The sequence below is a fragment of the Gobius niger genome (genome assembly GCF_951799975.1).
Source record: "Gobius niger genome assembly, chromosome: 2".
NCBI classification, from domain to species: Eukaryota; Metazoa; Chordata; class Actinopteri; order Gobiiformes; family Gobiidae; genus Gobius; species Gobius niger.
This window is the reverse complement of record NC_136853.1, coordinates 17,401,740-17,413,917: the sequence shown is the minus strand read 5'-3', so window position 1 is coordinate 17,413,917 and position 12,178 is coordinate 17,401,740. Positions and strand designations below refer to the sequence as shown.

Below are 12,178 nucleotides of genomic sequence, written 5' to 3'. Positions count from 1 at the left end.
TAAAAACATCTACGTTCAACAATTTCTATCTTTGAAATCATTCAATTGTAAATCGTAAAGGCCAGCTATATATGCACTTAGCATTGTGAAGAAAAAAGGGGAAATGTTTAGTAGCCTCATCCCTGGCTATTATACGTCTCATCTTTCACAACTGTCCAATGCGAAAAGCCAGTCTTTCCCACCGGATGCATTATTACATCCATTACCACACATTTACAGCTGGTACACCACACAAAGCAAATTCGCCCAATGCACTGTTACCACAAGACATCAATGTGTTTTCTGGGTTTCATTTGAAATATTTCAGCAGGGAGTATGTTGCATTCAGACCTCGCACAGATATATTTTAAGAAAGTGTTTTTATATACCTTTTTTCCACAATAGCAAAGGCTTTCGCAAAGTCGTACACTTTTTTGAAAACTGCTGCTACGATGTGTGTACCAGTGAAGTAGTGCACATAGGGTGTAAAACGACAATTCAGCTGAATTACACGACCTACATGGAAAGTAGTTTATACATGTTGGCAGGTTAGTCAAGGTAAGTAGCAATGGATATTTGTAGATAAAGAACTATGGCAATTACGTGCACAATTATTGGTATATTAGTAGCAAAAAGCCTTACTGAAGCAGAAGCATGCTGGACAGTAATATCAGAACAGACGTGAAAAGTTGAGAAATGCACAGAAGGGACCCTTTGTTTTGTATCTGGGCTTCTGTACGCTTTTGGAGAAACCGCTCAGAGTAGGCCAAGTACTTTTCAAAACAGCGGCGAGTTTTCATCTGCTCAACGAGAGAGGGGTACCCAATTTCTTCAATGCTGACCGTGTCCTTGTCCTCCTCGTCCACCTCCGACTTGTCCTTGAGAACGTCTGTTTGATTCATACATTTGCCCATGAATGTATCCTGAGAATCAGCTCGTGGCGGCGGCTTGAATTCATAATCACGGCCATAGTCCTTTTGATCTGTGGACTGGGTGCCATAGCGACGGTACATGTAGTTGTTGTACTGGTTCTCTTCTTCATGGCTCCGGAAGTTAAAATTCGGTCGTGGATATCGGCCTAATCCATAACCAACAGCCATACCAGCCATAGCCCCCACCCCTGCAGCCAGCATGGCCTTTTTGGCAAAGCCCTTAGACTCCGGTTTCGGCATGAAGCCTTGGCCCATTGCTGAACGGGCAAAAGGAGACCCGCCCGTCCCATAGCCTCCATAGCTTCCTGCGCCATAGCGAGGGCTGAGGATCTTGTTGTTGGGGTTCCAATTAGGGTAGCCTCCTCCACCACCAGGATAACCTCCAGGGTAGGAGCCTGGTGCGCCCCAACCCTGCCCGGTGTTCCCTCCTCTGACTGGATAGCCACCACCGAATCCTGTGTTAGGGTAACCCCCAGCCGGATATCCCCCAGCAGCTGGATAGCCTCCAGCCGCAGGGTACCCGCCCGCAGGGTTCTGGTTGGGATAATTGCCTCTTCCAGGTTGGTTGGGGTAACCGCCCGCAGCTGGATAACCCCCTGCAGGGTTCTGGTTGGGATAATTGCCTCTTCCAGGTTGGTTGGGGTAGCCGCCTGCAGCTGGATAACCTCCTGCAGGGTTCTGGTTGGGAATATTGCCTCTTCCAGGTTGGTTGGGGTAACCGCCCGCAGCTGGATAACCCCCTGCAGGGTTTCTTCCCTGTTGGTTAGGGTAACTTCCACCGGCAGGATACCCACCTGGGTTTTGCCTGGGATTTCCTCCTGGATTAGTGTTTCCAGCACCAGGGTAACTTCCACCAGCAGGATATGGATTAGGGTTTCGATTGGGAGTTTGCGGCTGCCGAGGGTAGTTTGCTGGTTGAGGATTGGCGGGTTTTGAGGCGCTCCACCTGTTTGTTGGTGGTTTCTTGCCGACGCTAGACTTTTTAGCCAGCGTCACATCAACATATAGCAGTCCCATAATGAGGAGACAGATGAGACTAGCATCTCTTGGCCCTCCCATCATTCCCCTAAAAAGAGACAAACCATTTTTATACATTAATGTTTCTTCACAGAGCAAGTAACAAACAGCATTAGGTTACAGTCACAATCGGCCCACATTGGTTCCCAAAACGATCGTCACGTCGCACGTCTTTATATTTGCAATTATAGTAGGTCTAGATGGTGGTTATGTTTTTTTGTTTCTGTATCAGATTTAGACGTCATTTCTGAGTTAGCTGTTGTATTATTTTAATAATGCTACAGCTAGCGCACTCGGCTCTCCTGTGTCTAATGATGCTGTAATAACGGCCCTCTCGGGAACGGTCCCGTGTCAGGATCACTGCATCTCCGCTGAAAGTGGCACAAAACATACCGTGAAAGCGACCTTCAGGTGTTTTCCTTGACGTTAATAACACAGAAAAGGAGCCTTTGGCGCGAGTGTTATCGTTGTGTCGGGCTGGATTCTGGGGTGCGCTCGTTTGACGCACAGGGTCTTCGCCGTCGACGGGAAATGGGGAGGCGCGACTTACGTCATTCATTCCGTCCTCATCATCAGTCGGGGCGAGCCTGCGCTTCACACATTTGGGCCTGAAGTTTAATGACTTACAAGAATGAGTCTATATAATTCATGGCTAATGTGGCATGAATGTAGTATTTAGCATGAATGTAGTATTTAGCCTGTATTTAATGCAGGTGCCTGGTCTGTAGGCTACGTTTGTACCAAAATGGAATCCAATATCATGCTATGCCACGTGATGGCGCCAATGAACTCTTTTATTTGTTTTCATTGTATGAATTAATGGTTCGCAAAATGGCTCTGGTGCATTCAAAGATGGGATAGGCCGTTGATATCACAATGGAGAAATTCACTTGTTACATCAGCTCTCAAGAACACTCGTGGGCAAGGCTGGATTTATGCAGGAGCACAAGGGCTAAGCCCAGGGGGCCGGCAGGTTGAAGGGCCCATGGGCATAAGGAGGAAAATGCGTGCTCAGTGCGGGCTTTCAAATGAGTTCCCTCTCTCTTTGCAGACTCCCTCACATGTAAGGCTTTATCAGATGACTTTGCACCCGAGACTAAACCAGGTCTAAACCAAGACTAAACCAGGACTAAACAAGGGCTGAGCCATTTTCATTGAGTGACACTGGGGGGGGAAATGAACCTATCGGTCTGTTAAAATGCATGAAAACGCACCAAAATGCACCATTAAAATAAATAAGATCTCTGTGGGAGGACCCCCAGACACCCCTTTTAAATGAGTCCCCCCATCAATCTGGCAGTTGCAAAGGTTCTTCCGCGAGGGCCACAGAACTCAAGTCTGGGCCATTATGTTAAACTGCTTTTTGTTTTTTCACAAATGTGTCATTTTTTAAACTAGTACTATATTTAAGAAGTTACTTCTGCATGTTCAGTTAAAAAAAACATTCATTTATCCTTTTCTTGTAGAGAGAAATTCAACAGACATAAAGTATATGTACAGATGTTGTTAAGGCGCTATATGTAAATAAATATTAATTGATTGAGTATATGGGCCCCTGAATAAACTTTAGCCCCCATTTTAGTTAAATCCGGCCCTGCTCGTGGGGGTGCAAAATAGACAAGAAAATGTGCAATCTCGTAATAGAGTTATCTTGTAGGCTATACCTACAGTGAATAAAAGAAACCGAATTAAAGAGTTTAGTTGAATGTGAGAAGGCCGTGGCCCCTAAACAATCTAAAATAATAATTATCTTGATATTTATTATTATTATTTTGTTATTGTTTGTTTGTCTTTCCGGTTTCAAAATGTAATGAATTTATGTAAAGAAAAAAAAGACGATCCCGATCCTTGCACATAGATGTAAAATATGGCGCTGTGCTGTTGCTTGTCATCAACTGCTCCTTCAAATGAAACCAAAGGAACCAAAGATTGCTTTTATTTATTTATTTATTTATTCATCTATCATGATACTGTTTGCATTTCGAGTTGTACTCATAGACTGTAAATATATATGTAAATATTTTCAGATTTGTTTTATTTTTTCCGTCTTTCTGATTGGCTGGGAATGGTTCGGTCTGGGTGACGTCATGTAAACGCTAGTACCCGTATGTACTCGCATCTTTCCGAGGGCAACGCGGGGCAACATGTCGAAAAGGAGAGAGCCCAGCGGTGGAACTGCGTTTACGAAAGACACAGTCGAGCCCTAAAGCGCTTCTCAGTCGGACGGTGTCATTGGTGTTATTCAGAGGAGAGAAGCATCGGTGTTTTTGTGAGCGGACTTGGTCAAATCCGAATGGGTGGATAACGACGCTGCCTGTCGCGGAGAAGTAGCCCTGTAGCAGCGGGGGAGAGAGGGGCGACGAGAAGGGCTAGTACCAGGTTGGGGTTGTTCTTTGGTGGGGGATGTTATCTGTACTGTCCTATGGCAGATTTGTTGCGAGGGCTGTCCTTGGAGGACTCTCTCAGACGGACGGTCGGGACTACAAACTAATAAGTGCCAGCTATGGCTTTGGTAAAGACTTTCGGAAGGGGATCCTGAAAAAGGGCATGTGTTATGGGGACGATGCGTGCTTCATAGCGCGACACAAGACCGCTGACGTTTTGGGTAAGTTTTATGTTTCTCCAAATAACACCAGTATTTCACATCAAAGCTTCTATGTGCTTGAGTGACCTTCACACGTGTGTCGACCATTGGATGAAAACAATACCCCACCCTCAACATGTGACTGACGGGCATCACACTTTGGTTTCGTTGTCAACTTTGAGATAAATTTACCAGTGACCAATATGACTCAAAAGAGTGTAAACGCGTATACAGTCTATACATCAAACGTATATTATGGCTAACTCATTCAGACGGACAGAAGTGTACGATATACCAAATGACCTTTCACCTAGATAGCCTTCAGACGGGGATCTCCTGCAACCGTGCAAGATATACCGAAGATAACCCATTCCTGGCATCTTGGGTAATTTTAGAGTTAATGTTGTGAAGTACGCAACACTTTACAGCTGCAAATTCAACAAGACAATGTCTTGCAAAGGTCAGAATGGTTGAGCATGGAGGCAGCCATATTGCTAAAAGGCTGCTAACTCCTCTAGCATGGTATGCTTTGTCCCCTCAGCTGAGCGCGAGCGCACACAAGAACAACCACCCCACGTGGCTTTGGAGATCGTTATTTTGATCACACACGTGCACGTGTTTGTTCTTGGTAGTCCAATGTGTATAGCATGTGACCAAAAGTATTGTTGTATGCATTTATGTGTAATGTATTTGCAGTGGCATAGTTTACAATCATGTTGTTTCATGATCATTATTAAACATCTTTTCAGGAGTAGCTGATGGTGTTGGAGGCTGGCGTGACTATGGAGTTGACCCATCACAGTTCTCTGCTACACTAATGAGAACCTGTGAGCGATTGGTGAAGGAGGGCCGTTTCACCCCTAGCAATCCAGTGGGTATTCTGACCTCTGGGTACTATGAGCTCTTACAGAACAAAGTGCCCTTACTTGGTAAGTATTTACTATATTTTCACATTCCAGGCATTTGATGAAGATATAACAAGAATTACTAAACTTTTCTCCTTAACGGTGGACCTTTTTATGTGAAAGAAAAATATGTTTGACCTTTTAGTGACCTATGGGTGGTTAGCTTGGTGACTTTACTTTCCATCTCAGTGTCCTGTAACGCTCCAGGATCAAATGTTGTTAGTTTCTGGTAGGTTTTCAATGCTGACGGACCCACTCACCAGAAAACCTACAAAAGTATTGATCCTGGAGCGTTGTAAAGGCCACCGTGGTAGCCACCCATTCAGCCATTGGATAAAGAAAAAGACAACTTGCGCACAAATATCAAGATTATTTTTTGGATAAAAAGTTCCATAATGCACCTTCAATGAAGGTTCTTGAGTCATCTTCTGTACTCTGTAGTTGAAGAGTAGAACGTTTTGCCTTTCATCCAAAGGACTTCGTCAGCGATAGCGAAAGTTTAAGCTCAGCCCACAGACTAGTTATAGACCACTGGGACCACCATTAATATAGGGGAGGGACTTAGCCAGCTATGCTCCTCCCCTATATTAACAGCTATTCTCAACTGTGTGTAAACATCTTTGTAGTTCTAAAAAACACCAGATTGATTTTTATTTAATTGCTATTGTTATGGCAGACGCACGTAAAACGAGCCTTGGACGTAACATTCACGATGTAAATGAGGCTAACAACCTGCTCCTTTGACTCCTCTTTTTTCTTTTGATAAAATTTTAAGAAAAATGCACAGAATCCCAAATGCCACTGCATGGGCGCTCAAGAAATGTATATCATTTTGTAATTAATTGGTTTTAAACTATTTTCAGATTATTCCCATCTGTGAGGTTTTTCTTCCCCCCCCTTTAGCACGTAAATAGCATTTCATTGGACACTTAAGTTACTGAAGGTCAGGAACCTGACGGTAGTTGAGACCACCAGGACTTAATGTCAAACATGGGAAAGAGGTCACGAGGTCTAGACACTGCCTTAAACACAAGCTTCACTTGTGATTTTGTTAAGTATCATCTGCTCATATTTTGAGAAGATTTAACCTTCTGTATTAAGGGTTTCTTGGTTGGTTATAGTTAAGTTATACATAGTAAGTTAGTAAGTTATACAGTAAGTTATAGTAAGTTATACATCTAGGACTGGGGTGCCCAAATGCAGCCTGAGTGCCATAAGCAGCGCTTATAAACCCAATGACGAACATTTCAAGCTTGTATTTAGTATGTTCCAAGGCTAAATAAACCTCTACTATCCATGCCGTACATACATACTTCAAAATGCAGCCCCCTGTGAAAAAAGACATCCCTAATCTAGGAAGTATACGATACACTCACTGATCTACATTATGCATTAGGGTTTCTGGCTGAATTGTGTCTGAATGTTATTTTTGCAACTTTACACAAAGCACTTGAAAAATCATCTTGTCTTTTGAAGGAAGCAGCACAGCCTGCATCGTCATCCTGGATCGGCGGAGTCACCGGTTACACACGTGCAATCTCGGCGACTCAGGCTTCTTGGTTGTACGAGGTGGAGAGGTGGTACATCGTTCTGATGAGCAGCAGCATTATTTCAACACGCCTTTTCAGTTGTCCATTGCTCCTCCAGGGGCTGAGGGAGTGGTACTAAGTGACAGGTTAGTCTTACATTATTGCTGAAGCAAAAAATAATTGAATGAAGCTATATTGATCGACCATAACTTAGAGGTTTTTAATTTCATTCTATGTCAAGAATTAATTTACCTGCTAAAAACATTTCTTTATGCAGCCTTTAGAAAATGGCTGACTGTCTGTTTTTTTGTTTGTTTTTGTTAGGTAATATGCCTCTGCCTGATGACAGGAAATTAGGTGCAGCTTGCTCCTCTCATGATTGTGTTGTGCTGCATTTCCCTTTAGTCCTGAAGCAGCAGACAGCTCCTCCTTTGACGTGCAGCTTGGCGACATAATTCTCACTGCCACCGACGGCCTCTTTGACAACATGCCAGACTACATGATTCTTCAAGAGCTTAAGAAACTAAAGGTATCACCTCTTATAAGCTCTAATATTTTATTATTGAATAATGTAACATTCTACATGAAATGACTTGGCTTAAAATAAAGCCCGATAATGTTCTACTGCAGTACTGTAAAACTGTGGTAGGTGCACCTGGAATTCTCAGGGTCATCTACAGTTTTAGACCTGGGGTCTCAATTAAAAAAAACGTGCGTGAGACTCTGCTTATAAGAGTACGTATGAGCAAAACCCAAACTTCACGTATGTAGAATAGTGGTGGGCGATACATGACATTTTGGTATCGAATTCGTTCAAGTAAATCATTGATCATCTACTCGCTGTGTGAGAGCTGTACGTGCAGTCGGGGTTTTAGGATGAGGCAGCGGTTCGCTTTGGGTGGCATGAATGAGGAGCAGTGTCCAGGTGGTGAGAGAGAGGGAGGTCATGGAGCTGCAGCGCGTAGTTACGCAGCGTCTCTGAATGGACTTGTGTCTTGGACCAACCCTCAGCGTGGTGTCTACACGAGTTGGTCAGACCATGGTTAAAATCACAGTGGTTCGACTGGGATCCTTCCTCGGAGCCGGCGGCAGTTTGCTCTGGTGTCCATTCATGAGCACATGAAGACCAAATGAGCGGTTTCAAATGTGCACCAAACTTGATTTCCTCAAACTGACTTCCCCTTTTCCTCATGTCTGTGCAGCGTTTCTGAAATGTGCGGACTGCGTATTGTGGGTACAAACCTAGTGTGACGGTGCATAATGTTTCACGTTCAGTTTGATTTCAATGAATACCACGCAGAATAGTTCGTACGGAAGGTTTTGGCCTCCTATTGTCCCTACGTCAGCTTTATAAATGAGCCTCCTGACCTTATTAAAGGAACAGGCCACCGTTTTTACATACTGAGATATGTTCTTACCTTAGCTTAGATGAGTTGATGTGTAGCTGTCTGGTCTTTACGCGTGCCCTCAGTCACGTAAACAGAGCACAATATTTAAGTTAGGTCTTTTCTGATCTAGACCTGGTTTGCCCGAGTTTATAGATTATTTTGTCAACTTTGTCAACAAGGTCTATTGTCGTATTCTCACCTCATCTCATGTGCACTTCTAATATGTTTGTTTATATTTTAGACAACCAACTATGAAAGTATCCTGGAGACGGCACAGAGTATTGCCAAGCAAGCTCATGATCTTGCCTATGATCCCAACTACATGTCTCCGTTTGCACAGTTTGCTTGCGACAATGGACTGAATGTCAGAGGTTTGTTTATTTTTCATGTTTTTATTTTAATACATCTTGAAGGTTAGTTCCATGAATTTGTAACTAATATTGTATTCTGTTTTGACGTTTTCTTTTGTACAGGGGGAAAGCCTGATGACATCACAGTACTGCTGTCTATTGTGGCTGAATATACAGACTAAATGTGTTGGCTTACACAGACTTTTAGTTTTTTTTTTAGAGTCTTCCAGTCCTTCCAACATGCACTGCTTCCTGTGGGCTGCCAAGATCTACCCCACACACTCCTAGCTCTAGAGACTCAGCCACCAATATTTATTTTCTTCCTTTTCTTTCATGTGAAGGTGGCTATATGAATCGGCTGCTATCCACGTTGACCATGATGCAAAAGGGTTGTTGCCGAGGTTTGTATGTCGACAAAATCAATGTAGGTGTGACTGACAGGCTCCTATGAGAGTAGTAGCCGCCCAAATAAGTGACGATGAGAAAGCCACTTGTTATGGGCCTGGGAGAAATATTGGACCTTACTGCTTTTCTCCTTTTCATTTTTTGCACATGTGAGCAGGGATTTATTTATGGGGAGAAAATTGATAATATGAGCCGATGTATGGGGGTCAGGAAAAGTTAGCGAAATGTTGGTTAAAAGACTCGGTTAGAGTTTCGTAATTGTATGCCTTTATGTGAAGCTAAATCAGGTTTGTTCGTTCGGCTGATGGATATGTCAGTGTGCGCATGTCCTGATGATTGGTTGTAAATATTTTTATTTTTTATTTTTTTTAAGCTAATGTTGCTATTAAAGATGGATAAACACAAGCAATTTATATTTTCCTGTGTAGTTTAGTGAGCATCATCAATTCACTGAAAGGAAATGAACAAATTACTGGACTTCTTGCATTTGAGAGAATAGCTGGACTCTGTGTGCTGGGAGATAATGTGTCACTTGAATGTCTTTCCTATTTAAAGTTTTCTCTCGCAGAGCTCTGGTTGGCATCTGTGAAGGCTTACAATTGCAATGATAGGTCAGGCATCAATTTTAAGAAAAAAGTATTTTTTTAAGAATATTGTAGCTTTAGATGAGTTTGATATGTCTAAAGGCATTATGGATGATTCCAACTATCAGTTGTGTAATGTGTGAGGTGTGTGTGCTGGTATTTTTCAGCCCTTTGTCCTTTGTGTGCTGAATATTTGTCTGCGTTTTACATCTACGTTAAGGACCTGATTTACATGACTTGTTTGGTCGCTTGTTCCTAATAGCGTTTGACAGCTGAACTGGTATACAAACTCGAGAAGCACCAAAGACATATTTCCTCTTAACTGTTTCAAATGATTAGGACTAACTTTTCGTCCTGAATCCCTTATGATTGTTTGTCAGAATGTTTTCTTTTTTTTTTTTTTTATTTAGGGCTGCACAATATGAGAAAAAATGTCATTCATCAAAAACTTTATTAAATTTTTGGCATAACAATATTATTATTAATATATTGTAATATTTCGCTAAACCATTTTAACACAGTGTTCTGTTAATTTAAACAAAACACTGTATCAATTTGTTTTTGTTTTGTTGTTTGTCATAACAAGACCACACACAACAAAAATCAGGACCAAAACAATGCTAAACTCTGACTTAGGAAAATTCTGATAAAAACTGAACATTTTTAAGTGACCAAATGTTTGAGTTAGACTTCTAGCAAAAATGTTGTATATTGTGAAGACCTCAGTGATTTCACAATGTATTGAGTCTTCTTATAATATGGATATTGTGTAAACTAATATTGCGAGAACAATATTTTCAACATACTTGTGCAGCCCTAATATAACTACATCATATATATTAAATCAATTTAAGTTTACTTTTGTATACAACCAAAGAAGGAAAGCCATATATTTTCATATTTCTCCTTCAGGGCAGATAGTTTGCCCTGTTGTAAAAAAATATATGGTGTTTGTCAAGGCCAGTACTGTTACTGTCTCATTGATTAATCATTAAGATGTAATATGTTAATGGTAGAACTGCTGCCATTACTAAGTCATGCGGTAAATCTGCACATCTAATTAATAGAGATTTGTTTCGAACACAGTTTAACCTTTGGTGGATCAATGGTTCTCAATTACTTAAAGACCCACCTTCAATGTACGCCAAATTTTAAAACTATTTTGCAGTTTAACCCTTTTCTGATATGTTTTAAAAAAAAAAAGCCTTTCCTTGCGTATTGTTTTGTCGATTATAGCATTAACCTTAAAATCATGAGTTATTTGTCATTTCTGGCCACAACCACAGAAAATCCTTCTGTGACCCATGAGTTACAAATCACTGTTCTAAACTTAAGTAATGATCAAAGTTTGTGATTTATTCCCGATTGTGTCCTGTCTGTTCTCACCAGTTTTGCCACCAAATCTAGTCTGTTATGTGTGAAATGTAATGTGTGCCGGGCATAAAATTGCTGTATTTTAAAGACATTTTGACGACTGTGAATTGCAAAGGGGTAGAATGAGCAGTTTCAGCCTTAATAAATAGACCTGTAATCCAGGCCTTTAATGCCATTGCAAGCTTTTGTCTGTCGTTGATGTTGCCCCAATGTTGTAAATGAAGCTTGCCCATGTCTGACTTTAAAAATGGTGCTTCTGTCCGTGGTCTGTATGTTATGATTGTTCTGAACTAAACGATGTCTATGTGAGAGAGAAAAACACATGTATAATGTAACAATGCAGGTCTAATTTATGTAAATACGTTTTAAAAGTGTACAATATTTAAATAAAGAGTCTAGTATTCTTATCGCCGTATCTGTGAGTTCTTATAGTCTATATTTATGGCATTTGGTTGTTTAGGCTCCATATTGTATTGGTTCTAATGTACTATATCAGGGGTGTTCAAACTTTTTTCATGGGGGGCCACACATTGAAGCATATGCGGGTGAAGGGCCACAGATCAGTGATACCACGAAACCTTTGACTATAGGTAGCGTTCATTTAGAATGTGATGTCATAATGTCAGGTGGAGGACAGGGCCAATACAACTCTATGGGAGAAATGCAGTTTTTGGAAGAAATCTCCAAAACGAAAATTGACAAATGTTTTTCCTCTTCAGTATTTGATCGTGATTGGATTCACAAACCTGTGATATTATTTTTATGTCTGAAAGTCTTTTCTATTGGACAACATCATGGTCATGTTTTCGCGTATTGTCACCACTTTTTGACATTTTTCAGAGATAATAATTGTACATTAGTTCATATGAGCCGACAGAGGAGACAATGAACTTTGTGACAGTTTTTGTTTCATGTGGATTCCTCCAGTCATGACTGAGATATGAGCCAAAAAAACAAAGACATAAAAATATGCATTTTGTCAGTTACCATCGTTACCATAGTTACCGTCAGTTGACCTCCACCTCAATGTTAAACTATGGGCTCTTTAGAATGTTGTGATGTCACGTGAACGCCACCTATTGGTGTAGTTTAAATGGGTCTCCACACCTTTATTTAGGCATTAAACCTTAA

General features: G+C 41.4%; 2 protein-coding genes across 2 annotated transcripts; one reads left to right on the top strand and one right to left on the bottom strand.

The window, feature by feature from the left end:
- On the bottom strand, nucleotides 1–2,462 carry LOC306959733 (uncharacterized protein). The gene is made up of 4 exons (XM_079551922.1): nucleotides 2,322–2,462; nucleotides 1,608–1,977; nucleotides 1,487–1,517; nucleotides 1–1,414 (listed from the first exon to the last, which is right to left on the bottom strand). The coding sequence occupies exons 2-4, from the start codon at nucleotides 1,971–1,973 to the stop codon at nucleotides 618–620; spliced, it is 1,194 nt and encodes a 397-aa protein (XP_079408048.1). The 5' UTR covers nucleotides 1,974–1,977; nucleotides 2,322–2,462; the 3' UTR covers nucleotides 1–617.
- Nucleotides 2,463–4,036: 1,574 nt separating this feature from the next.
- On the top strand, nucleotides 4,037–10,038 carry LOC306959699 (protein phosphatase PTC7 homolog). Its single transcript, XM_079551876.1, has 6 exons — nucleotides 4,037–4,533; nucleotides 5,262–5,441; nucleotides 6,894–7,092; nucleotides 7,352–7,475; nucleotides 8,576–8,705; nucleotides 8,808–10,038. The coding sequence occupies exons 1-6, from the start codon at nucleotides 4,332–4,334 to the stop codon at nucleotides 8,864–8,866; spliced, it is 894 nt and encodes a 297-aa protein (XP_079408002.1). The 5' UTR covers nucleotides 4,037–4,331; the 3' UTR covers nucleotides 8,867–10,038.
- Nucleotides 10,039–12,178: the final 2,140 nt, after the last annotated feature.